This window comes from Cervus elaphus, chromosome 8 (assembly GCF_910594005.1).
Source record: "Cervus elaphus chromosome 8, mCerEla1.1, whole genome shotgun sequence".
Taxonomy (NCBI): Eukaryota; Metazoa; Chordata; class Mammalia; order Artiodactyla; family Cervidae; genus Cervus; species Cervus elaphus.
Window position 1 is genome coordinate 7,844,165 of NC_057822.1, and position 15,484 is coordinate 7,859,648.

Below are 15,484 nucleotides of genomic sequence, written 5' to 3' on the forward strand. Positions count from 1 at the left end.
GCCCCGCCTCCGCGACTTGAAGGGGCCGGGGCTGCGGCCGCCTCAGAGTCGCGCGCGCGGGGCGTGGGGCGGTGCTGAGGCGACGAGCCTGAGGCACGGAGGCTGAGGCGAGCTAGACGCCAGGACAGTCCAGGGTGCTGCAGCGCGGCGGGAGCCCGTAGCCAGAGCAGTCCCGGAGCAGAAACAGCCGCCGCCGCCGTCCGCGGAGTCCAGCCGAACCGGCCATGGCGTTGTCGATGCCGCTGAACGGGTTGAAGGAGGAGGACAAAGAGCCCATCATCGAGCTTTTCGTCAAGGTGAGCGCTCGCCGCCGTCCCGTCCTCCCAGAGCCGACAACCCCCCGCCCGCCGGGACGCAGGGGGCGGCGGCCCTTGGGCGCTCCTCAGCCGCGGCGCCCCCACGCGGCGCAGGGCAAGCGGGCTGGAGGGGAGCTTTGCTCCCGCGCCCCCGGCCCATTGTCTTGGGCCCACCCGCGCCTTCCCGCCGCCGAGGCCGGTCGAGGGAGCCGGGGTGGGACCGGGACCCCAGAAAGCCAGCACTGCGGGGCGGGGAGGGAGGGCGGGCACCGCCTCCAGCCGCGGGGACCCCGGCGGATGCCTCACCATCGTCCCGCGTCCGGGTGGGGCGAGCTTCTCCCTCCACCCCCGCCGCCACCCCGGGGCCCCGGAGGCCCCAATTCCTGGGACCGGGACCGGGGCGGGGGTGGGTCCTGTCACCCCTCTCTTCCCAAGCCACCGCCGGGGCGCCCGACCCCACCCCACCTCAGCCCTCGGCTCTCGACCCAAGTCCACTCCCAGCCCGGGAGGTGAAGCCTCAGCGCCGTCGTGAGCTGAACTTGCTTGAATACTTTCTGAAAGAGCGTGTCACTCCCGGCTGTAGGAAACTGTAACTTTAATTTTCGATTCCATCTGAAAAAATGTTTTAAAAAGAGCAGACGTTCCTGGGCCTCCGGAAAAGACCGAGATTCCCCACTTGGGTTTTCCTGTCTTAGGTATTTTACCACCATCTGGTTTCTTGTTTCTCAAGCGCGAGTGTTTTGTATGATGCAACATTTTGGCTGCTCCCCTCGGTGTTGCTGCCTCGGGAAAGATTATGTGCCCTTTTGTTTTGAAAGAAAAACTGATGAGGAAAGAATTCGTAACTTGTTTGGGCTTTAAAGGGTTGATTTTTTACCCCTTCTTGTCTCTTCAGTTTTTGTATCTTGGAACTACCATGTTTGTTGACAAGTACTACCTCTAGCCCTTTACTTTTTTCTTCAGTATTTTTCGTTTTCGCAAAGGAGATAGATAGAAGTTATGAACATCTGGATCCAACTGCCTCTCTCAAAACTTCTTTAAAATCCTCGAGATTTTCTTTCTTAGTCACTTACTTAAGCCAGCTCTCAGATTTAAGCTCTTAGTTGGAGAATTTAACAGAAATCCAGAACAACTTTGTTCTTTATTTCCTGAGTTTTTCTTCTAAAGTACAGAAGACATTTAGGGGTGTGTTTGAGACATGGAAGGAAGAAATGCTCTGAAAATGATGGGAACAGTGTTTTAAGATTTCTTTCAGTTATCAGTTTTAGAAGCAGTTTGATTCAGGGAGCTGAAACAGCAGACAGGTATAGAACCCGCAGAGTATCTTCAAAGAGTCTCAGTTATTTATAGTGGCAAATATAGTACTTTGAGGCGCAGAGAATGTAGGAAGAAATCTGAAATAAGAAAAAGGAAGAGGCCTGGAAGGCAGCATGGAGAAGGGAGAGGGGTGGGTCAGAGAGAAGTATTCAAAAAATTTCACTGAGCCAAGGAATAGGAAGGAATTTCCATAAATTCAAAAACAATGTATCTACTGAAAACCAAAAAAAAAAAAAAAAAATGTTACTTAAACATATTACTTTAGAAGTATCATTAAATTTACAGTCAGATAAAGGTGCTATCAATAGTGGCCTTTCAGCTTTGTACTGGAGGTCTAGCCAATACAATAAGACAAGAAAAAGAAATAAAGGATATGAATTACAGGTAAGGAGATCAGTGCTTAATTCCCTATTGCTATTAATTTAACTCTTCAGTTAGGAGAGAGATGTGGTGCCTTGTTTCTAAGACTTGAGTCACTTGTATGCATCCCTTCTTAATTTTCTGTATATTTCTTGAATTGGTCTTACTTACTAAATCCAGCTCACTTTTTAAAAAGCATAAACACATTGCCCTAAGCAATAATGCTTGTGAAACTGGATTAGGTGTGGTGATTATATTTCTTATGTGCATAACTATCAAAATAAATGTTTGTGAGCCATTTAAAAGCATCCTGCTTATCAATAGTTGTAAGAACCAGGTTCAAGTCATAGTTCTGTGTTCACTGGCTAGTTTAACCTGGGCAGGTTATTTTCCCTCTCTGAGACTTGTTTTCCTTTTTATGAAGTAAGAGGTGAAATGTTTTCTGCTGCCCCATGATTCTGCATAGGCAAAACTTTGTACTGATATAAATCAGGATAGCTGTTTCAAAGAGGGAAAAGGGGACAGTTAAGTTGTGGTAAAGAGTATTCTTGATTACCAAAATCTATGTGTGGGAAATGCCAGTGGGGAAAATATTCTTGTAAATAAAATTATTTTGAGAGCAGCAAAGGGGTGGCGACTGGTTGTCCAGTGTGGTGTTTTAAACATCTGAGTTTGTAGCAGGAAACTGTTACCTACACCTAAAGGAAATGAGTATAAACATGCTACCTGTTTAGGTAGCATTAAATTTTATGGAAATAGGCTAGGACCTTACCAGCTAGTGTGACTAGACTCACTGCTACATTTTTTTTCCCTTGTGAGTGTTGTTTTTGGAGTTGTCTGTTCATGAGCCCAGTGAACTCTCATGGCCTATGTAACAGCAGTGCTCCATTTTTGTTTGTTTACCCCAGCATGTACAGGATGGGGGGTACCCTCCCAACAGTAAAAGAGGCCTACAAAGGCAGTCATCCTCAAGAGTTAGGATGCCCTCTTTTTCCTACTCTGAGGGGCCTGGTATGGATTTTGATACATTAGTCCTACTTGGGGACCACTGATTAGTAAGGTGAAGTTCAAGCCCTTTAGCAAGGTCATAAAGTCTCTTATCTTCTGCCAGGTTTCTAATCCAATTTGTCCACTTACTAATTGTGAGTCCCAGACACATTGCTTAAACCTCTCTATGGCTCATCTGCATAGGTGAGATATTAATAGACCAACTTCATGGGATTAAATTAGTTAATAGATATGGTGGTAATAAGCTTAGAACAATGCCTAGTTCTAAGATACTAGAAGTAAGTAAATAAGTAAATAAATGCTAGTAGTGTGTCATTTTGTATACACTCATTTGTATATACATCTTCCCTACTTGAAAGGCAGTAAGTTTCTTGATGGTAAGGTCTGTGTATTGTTCTGAGTGAGTACCTAGGATGGTACCAAATAGTTGGAATGAGATTGTTTCCTTTCTGAGCATTTTGGTGTTGATATATGTGTCTGACATGCTTTGGAATTGAGGGCTACTTACTTTTTAGATCCTGATGGTCTGTGTCTCAAACCTTGGTCCTTCATTTGTTTAACTTTGCTTACCCTCCAGCCTCCAAAGTTGTGTGGTTTTATCTATTTTCCCTTCCATTTTTGGTACTTCTAGTATGTTCATGTATCTGCCATATATTTTCCACCAGTATTTCTTCTTTGTTACATTTAGAATTTGAAAACCCAGATTTCTATATGGGGTAAAAGTAAATACTGTGTTGAACAACAAAATGAGAGAAGTTGAGAAGAGTCTGAATCTTTGGATTTTTCCTTTGCTTCTATATCCCTAACTCCTATTGATTCCCCTGCTGCCCTCCGGCCCCACCCCCTGCTAGAATCTTTGGTATGATGTGATGGTGTTTCTGATCTTGGGGAGGAGGATTCCCTTTGCAGAGTTTACTTTTATTGGCTGGAATGTAAAGTCGTTGGTGTTGCCATTTTGAACTGGGACACTCACTGTTGGCTGTCATTCCTAAACTGCTAGAATTGGAGTGGTGTAAAAAGTTAAGCTGGTGCAGAGTGGCTTAATACACAAGAATGATTGTTTCTTTGAGGTATCTGGCAGAATTTTTAATGTGCGTGAACCCTGACTGCTTGGAGCCCGACTGCATGGCTTGAATCTGGCTTCTAGAAGTGTCAGGGAAGTTTCTTAAGTTCTTAGTACCTCAGTTTCTTGACCTCTAATATTGAGATGATGGTAACAGCACAATTTTATGGGGTTGCTGATGGGATTAATTGGTGATCTTTGTGTATTAATTAGGCTAATCTAAGCTTCTGTAATAAGTACTGTTATCTACCCCAAACAGTGGTTCAAACAAAATGGAAGTTAATTTCCTTTCTCACCTGGCAACCCAGGCAGGGTATTCTCAATGTTGATGGCTTTCCTCCTTAGAGTCATTTAGGGACCAAAGCCTTTTCAGCTTCTTTTCCCACCAGCCCCCATGGCATTGTTCTCTCAGTTGGCCGAGCTGGTAACAGAAATACTGGTTGCAGCAGTTGGTGAAGAGTATGGAGGAGGCTCATCATAAGGGCACCAGCCTAGAACTTCTACCTGTCACTTCCTTTCATTCTCCACTGGGGAGAACTATAATCACATGATTCCATCTAACTGCAAGGAATGCTGGGAAATATGATCCAGCCATATATCATCCTATGTAAAGTATTAGGAATAGTGCTTGGCACACAGTAGAACAGTGGACACCTATTTTCGTTCTTGATAATATATTTTTCTTCTTTTTTTGGCTGTGTTGTGTGGCTTCGTAGGATCTTATTTCCCACCAGGGATTAAACCCAGGCCATCGGCAGTGAAAGTAGAGTCCTAACCACTGGATTTCCAGGAAATTCCCAATAGTGTATTATTCATAAGTACGAGCTTCATTAATTGGATTCAGGGGATTTCGTAAATCCTTAAAATTACATCTAAAATTCTATATGAATCTCTTTTTCTTGGAATTAGGAGCCATTGTTCTAAAAAGTATATGGTGGCATTCTGATTGTTGAGTATTAATTCATATAAGAAAGATATAGAAGAAAAGTTTGACCTAGATGATCCCTAAAGTCACTTCCATTTGTTATCTGTGATTTAAAGCATTTATTGGAAAGAAGTAAGTGACTAAAACTGAGTTAGGTGTTAAGGGAAATATAAGAAATTATTAAACATTTTCTGTTTTTAGGTTTATAAATTTTATTGGAAAGAAAACAACAATACAGGGTAGTACATGCTTAACGAGTCGACTGTGGTTCACATTAAGTTGGGCCAGGACAGATGGGTAAAGGCAGAGAAGTAAGCTTTGACTTGACTTTGAAAAAATAGCTATCGTAAGGGAATTGGGAATAGCCAAGAATGGGAATGTTAGGGGTGTGTGTGTGTGTGTGTGTTTTATAATTTTATTTATTTATTTTGGCTGTGCTAGATCTTTGTTGCTGCGAGGGCTTTTCTCTTCTTGCTGTGTGCGAACTTCTTATTTCGGTGAAGGCTTCTCTTATTGCAGAGCACAGGTTCTAGGACATGCAGCCTTCAGTAGTTGCAACTCCCATCCTCAAGAGCACAGGCTCAATAGTCGTGGGATAGGGACTTAATTGCTCTGCATCATGTGGGATCGACCTTGGACCAACCCAAGTCTCCTGCATTGACAGGTGGATTCTTTACCACTGAGCCACCAGGGAAGCCCTGGGAATGTTAGTTTTGACATCACTTGTAAACATTATGCAGGAAACAGTAGATAGATGATACTTTCAGAAGAAGAAGGAACCAGCAATGTTTCAAACCCATAGTGCCAGGGAGACAAGTTATTTAAAAGTTGAGAATGAGACTTTCAAAACCTAAGTCTGAGTCTCATTGTTTTCCCAATACTTCTCTACTTTTTGGATTGCTGTCTATTCATCAGCTTCTCATCTGCATTTGGAGAGGTGCAAATGGATTATGGGCAGGCTTGAAGCTATCTTTTTTTTATTGTATAAAGTGGGAGTTCTTTATGTTTTGTTTTGAGGGCAGGCTTTTTTTTTTAAACACAGACAAATGAAATTAATTTTCTATAGGCAGTGATGCTGAGAACTTTGTTTTAATAACTGAACAAAAACTAACCCAACATCAAGACAGTGTTACCTTGGATGAATTGCTTTGACATTTATTTGAGGTTTTCAGAGGGGAAAATTCAGGAGATAGAAATGAATGTAAAAATGTGAAGTTAATGGCAGCTCTGTTTTGTTATGTTTTGTCTGAGCTGTTCCTGAAGACTTAACAGTGCAATTCTTGGCAAAGGCCAAGGTGATAACTTGATTAAATGTAAAATTCTGAGAGAAAGGGGCCCCAAATGGGTAACAGATGGGAGGATTCTGAGACAAGGTGACTGAAAACATGAAAAGTCTAACATGAAGGAAGGAGATTGATGGGAGGGATAAATTATGAGGTAGAGGTTAACACATACACACTACTATATATAAAGTAGATAACCAACAAGGATCTACTCTATAGCACAGGGACCTATACTCAATATTTTGTAACACCCGTAAAGAAAAAGAATCTGAGAAAGAGACTGTGTGTATATAACTGAAGCACTGTTCTGTACACCTGAAACACAACATTCTAAGTCAACTGTACGTCAATTAAAGAAATTCTAATGGTATGAATAATAATAGGAAAGAGCAATGCGGAGGACCTGGCTGTCACTAAAAGTTAGAGTTGGTTTGGAAGGGTGCTTACAGAGATTCCTGAAAGCCAGTAAAATGATGGTGAGCAAGACTTTCCCATTTCCTGTTTCATTGGCAGTGTGGAACCTCAGTGTTCTTATGTCTCCTGACTAGGGAATTAGTGAGTCCATAAAAGGGAAATTTGTTAGCCAGGCTGAAGAGTGTGATTAAGGCAGATTTCAATCAAGTAGGGGAGGAAGTTAAGATGGGTTTGTCCACTGTATAGGATTTTGTAGAAAATGGAAAGGGAGTTTCTGAAGGAAAGTAACATTAAGGTCATGGATGCAAACTGTCCAAGTTTGATTTACTAGAAATCTAAATTTAATTCAGAGATCAGTTTGTGAATTCTTTTAGAAGTTTTAATCCTTGTCTTTTTGGTAACTTGACTTTATCCCTCAGTACTCAGTACCAAGAAATGGTATACAGAATATCAATTAGCCTTATTTGATTTGTTATTTTCCTTTATTTAAAATATAAAACCAGGAAACTATATTAGTATAAATTGATGAAAATAACAACTTAATGTAGATAAATGAGACTATATTTGAAAGGTGTGCCAAAGATGGTCTAGGAGTATTTTATATTTTAATATTTTGAAGAAGTAGTAATATTAGAATCAGGGCCAGGTATTGACCCTCAGAGCATATATTTTGTTTTATAGATTTTTTTTTTTTGTTGCTTTGCTTAGAGCTGAAATACAGTATGACTCTGGGCAAGAGGTATAACAGTTTTCTTACTTTTTTTGTAATAAAATTATTACTTCCAACTTTACAGGTGAAATAATTTATTTTTATGGAAATAATTAAGTTTTCATTATAATAGAATTGTAAAAATATCAATCATCTGTAATAATTTAAGTATTAAATTTTACCATCATGTAGCATAGCTATTTATTTGTATGTGTGAGAGAAGGAAAAAGGAGAATCTGAATAAATATTAGAGACTACAAAAGCAATTAGCTGAAAGTTGAAGTAATTAAGAACTTTTAAGAATATGTGAGTTCTGTGTATGTTTCCTTAGTTAACAACCTGTTGCTTTATTATGGAGGTAGAGACCAGGTGGTAGATTGCTAGAGTGAAAGTTCATTAAAAGCTAAAGATGACCCAATTAGTCTGCTGTGCTGTTTAGGAAAATGGAAGAGTGGTAGCTATGAGCCAGACTACATAGACTAATTGAGAGAAAAGAAGACAGACTTAAATGAAGTTTTGGCCTTGAATATACATATGCCCTAGACTTAACTGAAAAATTTGCAGAGGTATAAACTTATGAAGAGTATGAAGTTTTGTATTATTTGATTCTGTAGGTTACAGAATATATTAGTTAACATGTGAAATGAAAGACTCTTAGTCGTGTTCGACTCTTTGTGACCCCATGGTCTATACAGTCCATGGAATTCTTCTGGCCAGAATACTGGGGTGGGTAGCCTTTCCCTTTTCCAGGGAATCTTCCCAACCCAGGGATTGAACCTAGGTCTCCCGCAGCGCCGGCAGATTCTTTACCAGCTGAGCCACAAACGAAGCCCAAGAATACTGGAGTGGGTAGCCTATCTCGTCTCCAGCGGATCTTCCTGACCCAGGAATTGAACTGGGATCTCATGCATTGCAGGTGGATTTTTTACCAACTGAGCTATCAGGGAAGTCCATATTCGTTAACATAGGGATCTAAATTTTTGATTTATAGGTATTGAGGGCTTGTTGATCTTCATTAAATCAAGTAAAAACTAACGCTAGCCATCAATAACATAGACTTTACTGACATTTTTACTTTTCAGCAGGACCCTTGATTGCAAAGGTATCTAAAAAAAAATGACTCAGCATCAGTGGTATCTAACCTTAGTCTGTTTTAGTTTAAATATTGGCCCTAAATTTGAAAAATAATGTCAGTTTTCTTCTGCTTCCTAGTATAGTCATCTGTACGTATTATGCTTTTAAAAAAATGTTTCTAAAAAAAAATGTTTCTTTCTAGTTATAAACCAACAGTTATTTACTGTAGACAACCTGGAAAACACAGAAAAGCATCATAAAATAAAATTACTTTTGTCTGTCTTTTCTTAAAGTGACTACTGTTGCTATTTTGTTATATGTTCTAATCTTATTCAGAAACTTGCATGAATTATTGGTGACAGTTTATGTATAATGTTTTAATGTTCTTCATGCAGAATACTTGGAAGAATGAACAGTAAAACCCAATCTAAAGTAACATATACTGAGTTAAGTGAGTTGGTTTAAAGAAAATTAACTTCATTTAAGTTTAACCAGAGAAACTCAGATTGAATTTGGATTTATTTTCCTAATGGCACTAAAAGAACATTTACCCTGTTTGATCTTTGCAGGAAGAAGGGAAGCTTTTATGTTGTGAAATCTGCCAACACGTATAATTGCTCTTAGTGTAGATATTGTTTAAATGGTTTGAAGGTAGGCCCTCCTCTGTGCTTTTTGGGATATCCATTTTGAAAAGTCTTTTTTTTTTTTTTTTTTTAGGTATTTCCCCCCTCAAGTTCTATCTATTAATAGTAGGTTGAGGTATGCCCATTTTATAGTTGGAGGATATAAGATGCAGTCTTTGTTTAGGAACAGTCAAGCACAGTATAGGGATCATAATAGAAGCAAACATTGAATACTTTCCATGCACCAAGTGCTAGAGAGATAAAGGAATAAGAACAGTTTCCTTTGTCTTCAAGGAACTCGCAAAACAGTTTAATGGACAAGGGTGAGTAAATGAGCCGTGTTTGATGATGTCATTTTCCATATAATACAGTGACTTTTTGTCTCATGTGCTTTTTAAAATCCAGTTGAATTAAGGTCTTAAGACACAATTTATGTGGCAACCTAAATGACATAATTGACTTAAGAGATGAGTGAAATATTTATGTTGTATTCTAACAGATGAAGGGTAGTTGGTATTACTGAATCTACCAGGTATTGTATATTATTAGTTTGAAGAAACTTTTATCCTTTCCTTCAATAATTGTGTTATATTCTGTGATTTTTGCCTGAAATAAAACTGATACTTTAGTCATAAATTTTAAAAGGATCCTCCTTTCTCTAGCTGTTTATTGAATTAGATACAAACTCCATGATCTAGCATTTCTAGTCTTTCAGATCATGATCCCAACGTGTTTTCAGTCTTATCCCCCCACTGCAGCTGCAGATATATGTCATGTTCTAGCTAGATTGGTCCTCAACATGCCCTGTACTTCTCTGCCTTCATGGAAGATTTTTGCTCTTGTTTCTTTCATCTGAAATATGCTAGCCTCTCCCCCTACCTCCAGTTTCTGCCTGCTGGAATAATATTTGTTATTTTTTCAATCAGTCATTTAACAAGTAACTGTGATACTATTCTGTGGACTTGGATATACCAAAGAACATTATGGCATTCATATTCAGTTGAGGGAGGCATGTAGTGAATGTATGTCTACTAGTGATAAGTGCTGTGAAGAAAACTGAAGTGTAGGGTAAGGAGCATGGAGAATGATAGCGGTGTTCTTTCTGATTTAACGGGACATTGAATAGAATCTTTAGCTCTGCAGAAAGTAGCAAATAGGGAGGGGAGGGCAGAAGCAAGGAGACTAAGTAGTGGACTGTCTATAATTAAGGCAAGAAATGGTGGTGGCTTGGGCTAAGGTGAGAAGTAGTCTAGTTCTGGATATATTTCTAAGATGGAGGTCACAGGATTTCCTAATAGATTGGATGAGGAATTTGAGAGAAGGAGAAGTCGAAGATGATACTGAGATTTTTTTTTTTTGATAACTAGAATGATGGAGTTGCTATTAGCCAAGATGGGAAATGCTTTGGGAAGGGCTAGTTCTGATGGAGAGATCAGGAATTTTGTTTTTGATATGTTAAATTTGAATATTTTAAGACCTCATAGAACCTGTTGTCTAGTGAAAGAGGCTTCTGTTAAAGAAATACACAGATATGGTATATAATTACGTTAAGGACAAGAACAGGGTATCTGAGAAAGAATGACAGGAAACCAATTTAGATGGAAGCTTAATGGGAGCTTCTCTGAGAAAACGACTTGTAGGATGAATAGTAATTAGGGGAAGAATGAGAGGAAGATCATTCTAGGCTGGAGGAACTGGCATATGTAAAGGCTGGAAATACTCAATGGAGGTATTCAACAAATTGAGACTGTGTTTGGAATAGAGAGAACAAGACTGAGGTGCAGAGTGAGCAATAGGCAGGCCACGTCATGGAGGTCCTTGTGTGTCATGTGGGTTTTCTCCTTAGTAAAACGGCAGTGTCATGGTTTAGTCTGTGTTTTAGGGTGAGTAGTCTAGCCATTCTGTGGCAAGAGTGGAAGCAGGGAACACTACTTGCAGGCTGTTGTGATGGACAAAGATGGTGGTGGTGGTGGCTTGAATTAGGATGGCGATGGCGAGAATAGAATGGATTTGAGATAAATTTTGGAAGTGGAGTACATAAGAAGATGCTGAAGAAGGAGTTCTGTGAGATGACGGGGGCATCTTAGTAGAATCACTGGTTGATAGTGGTCCCTTTTATGAGAAGGAGAAGGAGCAGTGTTCAGGTTTTGACTTGTTGAGTTTGAGATGACTGAGATGTCAAGCGGACATTTCTAGTAGAAAGTTGGATGTACAGACCCAATGCTCGGAAAGAAGTCTCAGGAGGGTAGGGAAATTTGGGACGTGTGTGTGTGTGTGTGTGTACATACTTTATTTGTTTATGTGGTGTTTAAAGTGTGTGAGGTCATTCTGTAAATGAGTGAAGAGTAGGAAAAATGCTCAGGACCAAATTCCTGGGAGCTCATAACACTGAAGGGTTGTGTAATAAAGAATCTGGAAAAGGGGAAGTAGGAGGAGTTGCAATCAAGCGATAGTGGGAAGAGGAAGGTGATAAGAGCAAGGTACCAAGGAAACTAGAAATTTTTAAGGAGGGAGCAATTGGTTGTGTCAAGTAAAAGTTGGGTGTTCTGTTTGATTTATCAGTCTGAAAGTCATGGGTAACCTTAGTAGTAACGGCTTTGATGAAGAGGTGGTGGGGAAGCTATAGCAGAGCTAGAAGAGTGAAGAGGAAGTGAGAGAGTGGGCTCAATGAGTAAGTAAAGCCAAACTCTAACAAGAACCTTGGCTGTGTCAAAGAGACAGGTTGGTAGGTAGAAGGGGATACATGTCAAGGGAAGGGCTTTTTAAAAAAGTTCAGCTGTAAGAGCTTTATTGTAGGAAGGAAAACTTACAACATCATCTTAGAGATGAAAATAGTTCTCATGAGAATCATGATAATTCACTGACTGGGATGCCTCTTTACTACAAGGAAGATCTGATTTGTAGATTTTAAAGAACAGATGCTTAATCTCACTGACTTAATTTTCCTGTTGCATTTTCCAAATGCACAAGATAGAAATGTAGAAGAGTATTTCATACTTAACTGAACTAATATAAATATTTATGAGGTGCTTTCTATGTGCCAGGCACCACTGTTCACTGCATTACGTATATTAACTCATTTGATTCTTCTTCAATAAAATATTTGCTGAAAGAATATACAAAAGCTTTGTGTTTTTTTTCCCCCCTGTTCCCTTGAACAGGGTTGATTCCAGAGGAGACTGGGGGTGGGGGTGGGGGGCGGAGAAGAAATAAAAAATCACATTACTGGGGAAAAGCAGATGCCTATTAAATTCACAGAAATCTTCATATAGAGAAGCCAGAGAAATAGGCTGAAAGTATAGTACACATCACAGGGCTCAGTTCATATTTGCAGTTTTGATTTAGTACCTCAAAATCGTTGTTACTTTAGATTGAAATGAACAGTTACCTTTTTTTCCTGGCAAAATAAAAAATTTCAGGGAGAGTCCTTGGCTGAGTTCTGGCCCTGAGTTTGTGGTTTAACAGCCGCTGGGGTAAAGAGTTGCTATCATTGTCCTGATGACTCAGCAGGGACCCCATGCTAGATTGTAGTGTTGCCTCAGTGTTGGTTGCAAAAGTTCTTTCTATCCTGTGTAGTATTTGAGATTCCAGATCCCAAAGTCAGAGTCAGGGAGTGATTGTTGACTTGAAGTATCATTTGTATTCCCTTTATGGGCACTGAAATAGTCTACTTCAGAGTTGAAGATCATTAGGATTAATATTTTAAGTAAGGTAATTGAAGTGTCATTTGGAAGACTGGTTCTTTGTGTTACGTTGTTGCCACAGGGTAGTGGTTAAGAGCATAGGCTCTCAAGCCATGTAGACTGTTTTAATCTTAGTTCTACCTTTCTGCCTGAGTGTCTCCATTGCATAACAGTGTTTACTTCTTGGGTTTTGTGAAAATTAAGAGTTAATATAAGAAAAGCATTTAATGTCTGACACAGTTAGCATTGTTTGCTTATTATCCCATGGACCTTTGGGAATGCTGAGTTAAGCCTGCCTGTGGTTACTTTATATGTTTAATGTATCTGGTTTCAACCACCAGGATGTTACTATGAGAAGCATCTGCCAAGCTGTCATAGGTGGGGAATTTTCTATTCTTTATCAGAAGACAAGGTTTAGCACAAAAAAAGGTTAGTTTTGAACTTATTCCTGAATTTAACTTCAGTGAACCATGATCCTGTTCACACTTACTAGGTAACCACAGATAGTCAGGTTGGACTCTGCCATCTTAGAACATCTGCCTCAGCAACTCTTTCTGGACTTGGAGCTAAAGCTGAGAGTCCATTATTATCAAGAGTGTTTTTCTTATTTTTTTATTTCTTCTTATTCTTTCTTTCTTTTCTTTTTGTGACAGCATGAAAAAAAATAGAGATAATCTAAAACATATAGGATCTAGTGGTTCTGCAGAAGTATGTTATAATTATGGATCTTGGTGTATATGTGTGTGTATATATATGTGTGTGTGTGTTAGTTGCTCAGTCATGTCCAACTCTTTGCGACCCCATGGACAGTAGCCTGTCAGGCTTCTCTGTCCTTGGAATTCTCCAGGCAAGAATACTGGAGTGGGTTGCCATTTCCTTCGCCAGAGGTTCTTCCAAACTGAGGGATCAAACCTCGGTTTCATGCATTGCAGGCAGATTCTTTACCATCTGAGCCCCCAGGGAATCCTATATATTATATATATATATATATTTTTTTTTTTTTCCATTTAGCTCCCTGTGTTACTAAATTTCACTGTTCCTTGATTTTTATGGTAAACTTTGGCATGAATATAATGATGCATGGTGTAAGGATCATAAAGTGACTTTGAAATACTTCATTTTATAACATTATAAGCTTCTTGAAACTACTTGATTTATTCCTATGCAAGATGGAGTACACTGGTACATGAAAGTGAACAGTAGGTTTTTGTTTTCCTAATAATAGTCATAGATGATAGATAGCATTGAGTGCTTGCTGTGGTTCATGCACAGTGTGCCAAGCCCTTTAACTGTGTTAAGTAGTTTAATCCTCATATAAACTCAGCAATAAGTACTATCAATACTGTTTAACACAATGAGGTTTAATTCATTTTTTGTGTTTGGTCACAGGGCTGGTAAGTAGCAGTACTGGAATTTGTACCAGGGTCTTTGTAATTCAGAGAGGCTGCCTCTTAACCACTAAGAGCTTTTTTATTTGTTTGTATTCTTTTTCTCTACTTGAAACTTGAATTTTTAAACTAAGTTTTGTTTTCACTATTCACTATTTTCAGTCACCCTGAAAAATAAAAAAGAAAGAATTCAGAGAATGTTTAAGAATATTTCTAAAACACTAACCCATGGACTTAGATGGTTTTTAAAAGAGTTTGGTGCTTCCAATTCTCTTGGTTAAATTTGAAGGAAGCTGTAAATTTTCCATTACTTCATCTCTTTGCATTTTGGGGGCCTGGTTAATTAGTATTTTTAAAAGTACTTTAAGGGTTTATTTATAATCTTGTTGAGGAACTTGACTTGAACATCACATATTTGATTTAAGGATTGTTTTCCAGTTTAAAAGTTTCAGACAGTCCCAAGTTTAACAAAAATCACATACTATATTGTTAGTTTTCCTGTTGGTTTTTTTTTTAACCTCTCCCTTCAGAGGAGCCTGCACTAATCTTTTCATTGTTGATAGGAAAAAAGCAAGGAAGTTTCTTTTTGTGGAGAGAGGAAATGGCTGTTAGTTCAGGACTTTATCCATATTAGGTATAAACTAAATATAGATGTGTAATCCAGGAGTGAAGTCACATCTATAAAGTTTCTTAAGCAGAGCTAATGACATCAGTTAGTGCTTTTGGATCTGGGTTTTTTCTTTAAAATTTTTTTATTGTTGTTGGACTTTAGTTCACTAAAAGGTTATCAAACTTATTAGTTCTATGATCTGCCTTCCATGTCCCTTGAATTTTTTAATAAGGAATCTTTCTTTAAGCAAACATAAATAAATTCTGCTTTGTCTGTAAGGAATGTTTGCTTATGCTTTTTTTTTTTTGGCTGCACTGCACAGCTTGCTGGAACTCTGTTCCCTGACCAAGGATTGAACCCTGGTAGTGAAAGCCCAAAATCCTAACCACTAGGTCACCAGGGAACTCCTGCTTATGCCTCTTTTTGAGGGGCGGTAATAAATATGTTAGTTTCTTTAGTTTCTTGATCCTATTGTTATTTTCCTATCTCTGTGTTGTTGTTGTTTTTTAAACTTAGTTGCGCCCTTAAGTCTTCTTTACACATACTGGTACTACACGGCTAGACTCTTGTTTTGTGTAAGAAATGTGTTTTACTTAGCATCTTCTTGGGTTTAAGTCAGATCTCAGTGTGGCCAAGTGGTTACCGGATTCTTCTGATTAGTTGGTTAGTACAAATACTAGAGCAGAACAGAATGAAGGAATAAATTTCCTGTTTCTGGCCAAAAGCACAAA

At 39.2% G+C, this 15,484-nt stretch overlaps 1 protein-coding gene across 1 annotated transcript in view; it reads left to right on the forward strand.

Annotated features, from left to right (window-relative positions):
* Nucleotides 1-15,484, forward strand: part of CLIC4 (chloride intracellular channel 4) — a 72,380-nt gene continuing 56,896 nt past the window's right edge. The window contains exon 1 of the mRNA XM_043909271.1: nucleotides 1-296. Within this exon, the coding sequence (XP_043765206.1) occupies nucleotides 225-296 (72 nt within the window). The 5' untranslated portion in view covers nucleotides 1-224. The remainder of the gene's footprint in view (nucleotides 297-15,484) is intronic.